The sequence below is a fragment of the Dipodomys spectabilis genome, unplaced genomic scaffold (genome assembly GCF_019054845.1).
Source record: "Dipodomys spectabilis isolate Male_0828 unplaced genomic scaffold, ASM1905484v1 ptg000085l, whole genome shotgun sequence".
Taxonomy (NCBI): Eukaryota; Metazoa; Chordata; class Mammalia; order Rodentia; family Heteromyidae; genus Dipodomys; species Dipodomys spectabilis.
The window spans coordinates 6,558,736-6,567,999 of record NW_024870762.1 but is presented as its reverse complement, the minus strand read 5'-3'; the positions used below and the strand labels follow the sequence as shown (position 1 = coordinate 6,567,999).

Sequence of the window (9,264 nt, the reverse complement as noted above, 5' to 3'; positions counted from 1 at the left end):
GGCACACCCCATATCTGAGCTTTATGGCCTCTACCTGCTCATTGTTTCAGGAAGCAGCAATTCCCTCCCAGTGCTTCCCACTCTAGTACCGTCAAGAGATTCCAAGAAACTCCTTCTCCCAGTGATCTCATGGGGCTCCCCATGACACCGGAAGGGGACAGGAATGAGGGTGCACACCTGGCTGTCGCTGGGAAAGGCTGCACGGTTGTGGGTGTCCTGGAGTTTGGACCCTTTCAGCTGATGGGTGGTGCCCAAAGGGTTCTGGGGAGTTGAAGAGGCAGGGCCAGGTGGCTTCTCTCCCTGGTGGCATTCCTGCCTGTCTTTCATTCTTGTATAAGTGTGCTGCCGTGACTCATGTACAAGTGACTCAATTTCAGGCAAAGGAATTCCTGTGGACGGAGGCAGAGGACGGCGCCCGCACCGGCTGGGGACGGCTGCGTGATGTCCTCAACTCCATGCGTGCAGGTGGTGGGCCAGGGAGCCGCCTGTCCTGTGTGCAGGGGGACCCTGCATGATGTGGTGACCGCCAGCTGTGGACACGCTTGCTGCCGGCTCTGCCTCTCGCCCTCGGCCCAGATGGGGGCCCAGCCATCAAGAAGGCTCCTGCTCTGCCCTGTGTGCCAGGGAGAAGAGCAGACAGACCCCATGAAGGCTCCAGTACCCCTGGGCCCTCTGGGGGAGATGTACTGTGAGGAGCACGGGGAGAAGATCTACTTCTTCTGCGAGAACGACGCTGAGTTCCTCTGTGTGCTCTGCCGGGAGGGTCCCTCTCATCAGGCCCACACCCTGGGGATCCTGGATGAGGCCATTCAGCCCTACCGGGTAAGCTGGCAGGGGCCTGTTAGGGGGGGCAGGATGGTAGCTTGTGGCGGATGGGGGACCAGCCTGTGATGTGCTTTCTAAGGCTGAAGAATCCTCTGTGTTCCTATCTCCCTGTGCATACCTTGATTAAGAATTGTCTTGTTTGTGGGCACCTGTGGCTCACGCCTGTAATCCTACCTACTCAGGAGGCCTGAGATCTGAGGATCACTGTTCAAAGTCAGAAAGTCCATGATACTCTAGTATCCAGTTAACCACCAAAAAACCAGAAGTGGAGCTGTGGCTCAAGTGGTAGAGTGTTTAGCCTTAAGCTGAAGAGTGCAGGGTCAGCACCCAAGCCTACCAAAAAAAAAAAAAGTCTTGTCTATCTACCTAACACCAACTCCTGCCTGTCCTCTTTGGGGACAAGATCTAGACTTTCTTTTTTTTTTTTGGTTAGTCGTGGGGCTTGAACTCAGGGCCTGGGCCCTGTCCCTGAGCAATCTTTTGCTCAAGGCTAGCACTCTACCACTTAAACCACAGCACCACTTCTGGCTCTTTCTGTTTAAGTGGTACTAAGCAATCAAACCCAGGGCTTCAGGCATGCTAGGCAAGCACTCTACCACTAAGCCACATTCCCACCCCACCCCCTTTTTTTTCCAGTCATGGGGCTTGAACTCCAGGCCTGGGAACTTGTTCCTGAGCTCTCTTTTGCTCAAGGCTAGCACTCTACTACTTTGAGCCACTTCTGGTTTTCTAGTAATTAATTGGAGATAAAAGTCTCATGGACTTTCCTGCCCAGGCTGGCTTTGCTATTTTTTTTTTTTTTTGGGTCCGGTCATGGGGCCTGAACTCTGGGCCTGGGCGCTGTCCCTCAGCTCTTCAGCTCAAGGCTAGCACTCTATCACTTGAGCCTCAGTGCCACTTCCATCTTTTTTCTTTTTGCTTATGTGGTGCTGAGGAATCGAACCCAGGGCCTCAGGCATGCAAGGCAAGTGCTCTACCACTAAGCCACCTTCCCAACCCCCAGGCTGGCTTTGAAGCATGATCCTCACATGTCAGCCTCCTAAGTAGCTAGGATTACAGGATTGAGCCACCAGCACCCAGCTAACTACTAGCTTTGGTCACCTACAAAGCTCTTAGCACTCAGTGGTGAGCCAGGAATACAACAGACAATATTTGTGATTTGGATTATTAACTGAGCTACCTTTCTCTGCCTCTTCTCTCCACAGGATCGTCTCAAGAGTCGACTAGAATCTCTGAGCACTGAGAGGGAGAAGATAGAAGACATAAAGTGTCAAGAAAACCAGAAGATCCAAATGCTTCTGGTAAGGCCCACACCACTGAGTACTATCACCTCTTGGGGTTTTCTTAGCCACCTGAGGAAGCCTGTTAGTTTATACCTATTGCCTGGCTGAAAAGAACTGGCAAACTATTCTCATTCCTGCTTCCAGATGAAGGTTTTTTGCAACTCCAGAACCTCAGGCCTGGAAGTGGTTCTGACAACTTCTAATCTAAGATACATGTACCCAGTCCTTCACAGAGTGAAAAACTAAGGCTGGGCTCCGCTAGCCCATGCCTGTAATTCTAGCTACTCAGGACACTGAGATCTGAGGATCGTGATTTGAAGCCAGCCCAGGGAAAGAAGTCCCTGTGAGACTCATATATCCAATTAACCCCCAGAAAAAGCCAGAAGTGGACTGTGGCTCACAGTGATAGAGTGCTAGCCCTGAGCAAAGAAGCTCAAGGACAATGCCCAGACCTTGTGTTCAAGCCCCATGACCAAATAAAAACAAAACAATAAAATAATAACTGAGATCCAGGAAAGTGATATACCCAAAGCTACTTCGTGTTAAAGTGATTAGAATGTGGGTCTCTTGATCTCAATGGACTCAGGCCCATTATTCTATCCCCAATGTGTCTGCCTAGAGAGACCATCTATCTATAGCCTGGAAGTCTGGGGTCACAAGATGTAGATTAGTATCTGCTTCTAGTCTTGACTATAAAGCTGACCCTGTGGACAGCAGGCTATGATGTAGTTCTATCTGGCTCCTTCCCATCTTGTTTTTCCTGATGCAAGATTATCAAGGAGAAAAATCCAGTGTTGGAATTCCTGGCACTTTGACCAAGGAGACAAAGCCTCAGGACAGAAGTTCTCCCTGGTGTTTCTCCGCTGCCATCAAAGATGCCTTGTAGATGTTGACTTCGGTGCCTAAAACGAAGGTCCCGCACTCCTTCAGCCTGTCTCTGATCACAGCTTCCTTTTGCCTGAATCGTTCTCTAAAAATATTACTATAGTCATGTCTGCCTAACTCTAAAGAGATACAGTAGGGCATTGAGAAGAAGGAATTTTTTACATTTCAACATGGCTTGAAGAACACAAAATGGCATTATTATCACTACATTATTATTATTATTTTACCTAAGATAATAGTATAGCCCTTGTCACTGATAATCTCAAGACATCAAATTCTACCAAAGTACAATTTAGAAGAATGAGTTTTAGAATTACATACTCTCAGCCAGGCCCCAGTGGCTCACACTGTAATTCTAGCTACTCCGAGGGCTGAGATCTGAGGAGCATGGTTTGACGCCAACCTGGACAGGAAAGGCCCTGAGCCTCTTATCTCCAATTAACCACCAGAAAAAGCCAGAAGTGGCACTGTGGCTCAACTGGTAGAGTGCTAGCCTTGAACAAAAAGGAGCTCAGGACAGTGCCCAGGCTCAGAGTTCAACCCCTAGGATTGGCAAAAAAGAAAAAGAAAGAAAGAAGAAAAGGAAAAAGAAAAGAAAAAGAATTATATACTTTCTGAGCATAGAGAGAAACAAGATAAAAGACATTAAGTGTTAGAATACCAGAAGATTCAAGTGCTTGTGATCAAACCTTCATGCTTGGCCATTGTCCTTTGGGAGTTTTCTTATACTTTGTAATAAGTACACAGATGATTCTTCTGAAAGCCAGCTCTGTGAACCTCTCTATAACCACGTCCCCAACCTTTTTTTCCCTATCCCTGCAGACTTATATTGAAAGCAAGAAGCAATGGGTAGAAGCAACTTTTAAGAGCCTGCAGCAGGAGCTGGAGACCCAGCAGCATTTCCTGCTGGTCAGGCTGAGGGAGTTGGAGCTGGAGATCTGGAAAGAGAGGGGTGAATACATCGCAAAAATCTCTGAGGAGGCCCACAGGCTTGGAGTCCAGGTGGAGGAGCTGGAGGAGAAGTGTCGGCAGCCAGCAAGTGAACTTCTGCAAGTGAGACACCACTCTCCCCCATAGGAGAACAGAAGGGTTCCACGGGAAATGGGTGCTGTACTATGGGCTGGAAGACACTGAAAGAGGCAGGAAAAGAAAGAGATTATCTCTAATGGAAGGGATAAATGGCTGTCTGCCTCTGGTCTAAAGAGGCTGGAAATTTGCCCAGGGCATACATTGTTGGGGTCACACAATCTTGGATTTTCCAAGTATTGGTTCTTAAAATTGTGTCACTTGGATGAGTGTCTTAACCTCGAAGAATGGAGATAAGCATAGCATCTCCTTATGGGGTTGTTTCAAACAATGCATGCAAAATGTTTACCTGGGCCCTGGGCATGCAGGAAGAATTCCATAAATGGGGCTTGTTGTGGTTATAGGAATCTTGTCTGGGAACTCAGTCTGGTCCCTGTTGTCTGCCATCTTGTAATCATTGGAAGCAAAACCCTCCTCCAGTGTAAGGCTGAGACAGGGAAAGCAGTGGAAAGGGACTGAGTCCTTCCTAAGCCAAGGAACATGACAGAAGAGTTTATGAGTAATTACGTAGATTCTACTCGCTGAGCAAGGAGCGCTTTCAGCTGACATTTTAAGGAAGACAGGATGCTCTGAGTCCCTGTCAGGAAGGACATGTGGAAACTAAGTACATGTTCTTGTCTTTCTTTTGTAGGATTTCAGAATCAACCAGAGCAGGTAGGACCACACCCCAGTTCTGACCTTCTTTATGTGAGACACTAAGTCAATCACTGACCACTACTCAGAAAGAAAGCACTCTGACAGACCCAAGGGCAACTGAGTCACCCAATAACAATTCCAACTTTCAAAGGTTTGTGTTCCAAAGATGCACTTTTGAACTGATGGGTTGGAATTGGGGGCATCTTTTTCCCTCCTTGAAGTGAAAGTTTGAATAATAGTCATGGTTTTTAGACTGATCTAGGAACGTCTGTAATCCAAGAAATTATTTGTGTGTCAGTACCCAATACCATTTGCAATGTAACTCGAAGGGGGAAGCATTTAGTGTATGAATCTGGTATCCATGAACCAGGAAGTATCTCTAAACTGACTTTTTAAACTGTGAGAGATTAAGCTCTGCGGAGACCTGGGGGTAAATTGGTTGTACATTCATACAGACAAAAACTAGTGAGGATTGAGTTGGGATCAAAATTGAGGGCTTTTCACTACAATGTATATTTTCTTTCATTTCCTTTTTTTTCCCCTGAGGTGAGGGGGGCTTGAATTCAGGGCTGGGGGCTATCCTTGAGCGCTTTTTTTGCTCAAGGCTAGCATTCTACCATTTTGAGGTTTGTTTTCTTGTTGGTCATTGGGTTTGAACTCAGGACTTGGGCCCTGTCTCTGAGCTCTTCTGCTCAAGGCTAGTACTCTATCATATTGAGCCACAGCTCCACTTCTGATTTTCTGGTGGTTAATTGGAGATAAGTGTCTTATGGACCTTCCTGCCAGGGGTGGCTTTGAACTGCAATCCTCAGATCTCAGCCTCCTGAGTAGCTAGGATTACAGGCGTGAGCCACCAGCGCTGGGCTTCATTTCCTTTCTTTTCTTCTTTCCTAGCCCCTTTGAGTTAATTGTACAGCTCATGAATTAGAAATCGGTTTTTTAGGCTGTTTTTCAAATGCTACCATACTGCCCTCTAGTGGCCAATATTGGTAACTATCTCAGCTCTGAGAGGTGCAACCAATCTCCAGTTCCATAAAATATAAATAGTATTCGATAATAGCAAGACCACTCTTAACCCATCCAGTTTGTATGAATCAAGTATTGCTTTTTGAATCAGGACCTAATCCATTATCATACTGATCTATAGGTGTGAAGTGAAGACTTTTGTTAATCCAGACACTATTTCTTCTGACCTTATTAAGAAGATCCGAGACATCCACAGGAAAACACTCACCCTTCCAGAAATGATGAGGATTTTTTCAGGTAATGGAATGGGCTGTGGCGCCCAGTTCCCAGTAGTTGGGAGTGTAGTGGCAAATTAGCACTTGGGAAACTGAAGCAGGAGGATAGCGAGTTCAAGGTAAACTTGGGTACATTGCAAGACTCTCAAACAACAAAACCTGGCTTTAAGCACCTTCTCTCTCCAAACCTTCCATGGTAACCCCATTCTATTCAGGGGACCATTCCACAGACTATATTTTTTGTTGTTGTTGTTGTTGATCGTGGAGCTTGAACTCTGGGCTTGGGTGCTGTCCTTGCGCTCTTCAGCTCAAGGCTAGCGCGCTACCGCTTAAGCCACAGAGCCACTTCTGGTATTCTAGTGTTTTACTGGAGATAAGAGTCTCACAGACTTTCCTGCCTGGGCTGGCTTTGAACCTCGATCCTCAGATCTCAGCCTCCTGAGTAAATAGGATTACAGGTGTGAGCCACTGGTACCCAGCTCACAGAGCACATCTTTTTCTCCTCAAGGACAGGTACTAGACTGAGAGTCCAGGAACCTTTCTTCTCACATCTATGACATTACATTGTGACCAGGATACCCTCCCCTTGTGAGTGCCTGTACAAAACACTAAGTCAACCTGGCATGGTGGCTCAAGCTTGTAATCCTAGCTAGTTAGGAGGTAGCAATCGGAGGGTCCAAACAAAGAGAAGTTTATCTCAGCTACCCAAACTACAGAGAGAAGCATAATGGCTGGGAGCATTAATTAACCCCAGGAAGCACAAGTGGAAAAATGGAAGCCTGGGGGGTGGGGCGCTTTGTGTCCAAAAATAAATAAAGTGCTCATACCTCAAAAATAACCAGTGTCAAAGGGGGCTGGAGGTGTGTGGCTCAAGTGGTAGAACACCTGCCTAGCAAGTGAGAATCCCCAAGTTCAAGCCTCAGTAATCCCCTCCAAAATAAAAGGGAAAAAAAGTCATACATCTTTCTGTTTCCCTTTAGAAAACCTGGTGCATCACCTGGAAACAGACTCAGGTAAACAGCAAGGGGCTTGGGGGTGGGGGTGGCGTCTTCCACTCATCCATTTACTCTATGGGAGCAAATAGCAAATCAAGTGCATGTGTCCCACACCCTGAGCACTCAGGTTGTCAGTTCAAGCTCTTGCTAGCTGAGACCGCTTGGAAGTTTCATCTATAAAATGAACAGAATAACAGTTCCTGCCCTAATTAACATGGGGCAAAGAGTATAGTATAGTCTCCTTTTTAAAAAAAAAAAATTTATGTTTAGTCAGTTGTGGGGCTTGAACTCTGGGCCTGGGCGCTGTCCCTTGGCTCTTCTGCTGAAGGCAAGCACCCTACCACTGGAGCCACAGCACCACTTCCCATTTTTCAGTGGTTAATTGGAGATAAGAGTCGCAATGGACTTCTACGTGGGTTTGATTACAGAAACTAATAAAGTATTCTCTAAATAATGAAAAAAAAAAAAGAGTCGCAATGGACTTTCCTGCCTGGGCTGGCTTTGAACTGTGATCCTCAGATCTCAGCCTCCTGAGTAGTTAGGATTACAGATGTGAGCCACCAGTGCTCAGCAAAAACAATTAATTTTAAGCTAAGTTTAATGTGGACCCTGTTTTCAGTCTCTTATATTAAATCGGTGCTTCTCAAACTTTAATGTGCAGAAAAGGATCTCAAGTTTAACTGCAAAATCTGGTTCAGTTGGTGCGTGGTAGGGTCCATGATTATGTTTCCAGCAAGTTCCCAGGGGTGGCTGCTGCTTCTGCTGGTGATAATCCTCCCCCCTATCCTCCCCCCCCTCCCCCGGCCCCCCCCCCCCCACACTTTGGAGAGCAAATCTTACAGCACCTCTTGCCAGTCAGGTAGAGAGAGTTACCATTGTCCACTTGGAGCAGATGGAGAAACTAAGGCTCGGAAGAGCAGGCTGCCCAGGCCCAGTGTTCCTCCTGCCTTTCTGGTTGCTTCCAGCTCTCCTCTCTCTAGGGATCATCACTCTGGACCCTGAGACGGCCAGCCCGAGCCTGGTCCTCTCTGAGGACAGAAAATCAGCGAGATACACGCGGCGGAAGCGGACGCTGCCCGACAGCCCCCTGCGCTTCGACGGCCTCCCGGCGGTGCTGGGGTCGCCGGGCTTCACCTCGGGGCGCCACCGCTGGCAGGTGGAGGTGCAGCTGGGCAAGGGCGGCAGCTGCACGGTGGGGGTGGCGGTAGAGGAGGTGGGGAGGAAGGGGGAGGTGGGCCTGAGCGCCGACCAGGGCGTCTGGGCCGTCATCATCTCGCACCAGCAGTGCTGGGCCAGCACCTCCCCGCGCACCGACCTGATGCTGGGCGACATCCCAGGCCGCGTGGACGTCACCCTGGACTACGAGAAGGGCCTGGTGAGCCTTCTCGACGCCGACACCCAGCAGCTCCTCTTCACCTTCACGGCCGCTTTCTGCAGCACCATCTTCCCTTTCTTTGCCGTCTGGAAAAAAGGCTCCCACCTTACTCTGAAAGGCTAAGTGGGGGCCCCCCCGGGAGCCCAGCTCCAAGCTGCGCCCCCATGTGCCCTCATGAGGCCTGTGGACCTGAGAGCCTCGAATCTTTGGAGCTGGAGGGGGTGGGGGGAGGGTGGGTGTCTGTTTTTAACTTGTATTATAAAGCTGAGGTATAGAGGGGTGACAGTTACCTAAATCAGGTGATGAGTGTGTTTCTTTTTGGACAATGTCACCCCTTCCTTTGCTCTCTCCCAGTTTTTCCCTCCCATCTCCACCCACAAGTTATATAGTTCACTTTCAACCTAGTGTCTAGGGAGTACCACCGCTTTGTCCCTCCATGTCTGTGCCCTCCTTACCCTCCCAAAGACAGATAAAGGAACAGATAAGATAAAAAGAAAACAAAAATAGCAACAAAGAAAAAGAAAAAACACCTCTTGTCTCCATTTTCTGGCTGGACCTGGCTTTTACCTTGCTTACGCTGTGCCTTTCAGCTGCCTGGTGCCCGATCCTCCCCGTGGAGGAAGAACCAGAGGCAGGAGCGGCTGCGCGCAGCTCCCAACAAAAGCTGGGATTGCGAGGATTGAGTCCAAGGGGAAACAACTAAAAGTGGCAAAGCTCCAACACAGTCATCATGGGAAAAACCAGGAGTTTGTTGGGCTTAGGTTAATTTACACAGTTGACTTTTTGTTTCAACACACAGCTAGAAATGCCCTCAATTACCCAGAAGGCTCTGGGCCCCTTCAAAAGCCCTAGATAGATCAACACCCCTCCCCCCTTAGGGCATTGTCCAGACTTGTAGAGAATGCCTCTGTGTGTGTGTGTGTGTGTGTGTGTGTGTG

At 48.3% G+C, this 9,264-nt stretch overlaps 1 protein-coding gene across 1 annotated transcript; it reads left to right on the top strand.

The window, feature by feature from the left end:
* The first annotated feature begins 441 nt into the window (after positions 1-441).
* On the top strand, positions 442-8,449 carry Trim15 (tripartite motif containing 15). Its single transcript, XM_042684020.1, has 7 exons — positions 442-822; positions 2,031-2,126; positions 3,816-4,046; positions 4,711-4,733; positions 5,863-5,978; positions 6,937-6,969; positions 7,932-8,449. The coding sequence occupies exons 1-7, from the start codon at positions 442-444 to the stop codon at positions 8,447-8,449; spliced, it is 1,398 nt and encodes a 465-aa protein (XP_042539954.1).
* The last annotated feature ends 815 nt before the right edge of the window (positions 8,450-9,264 follow it).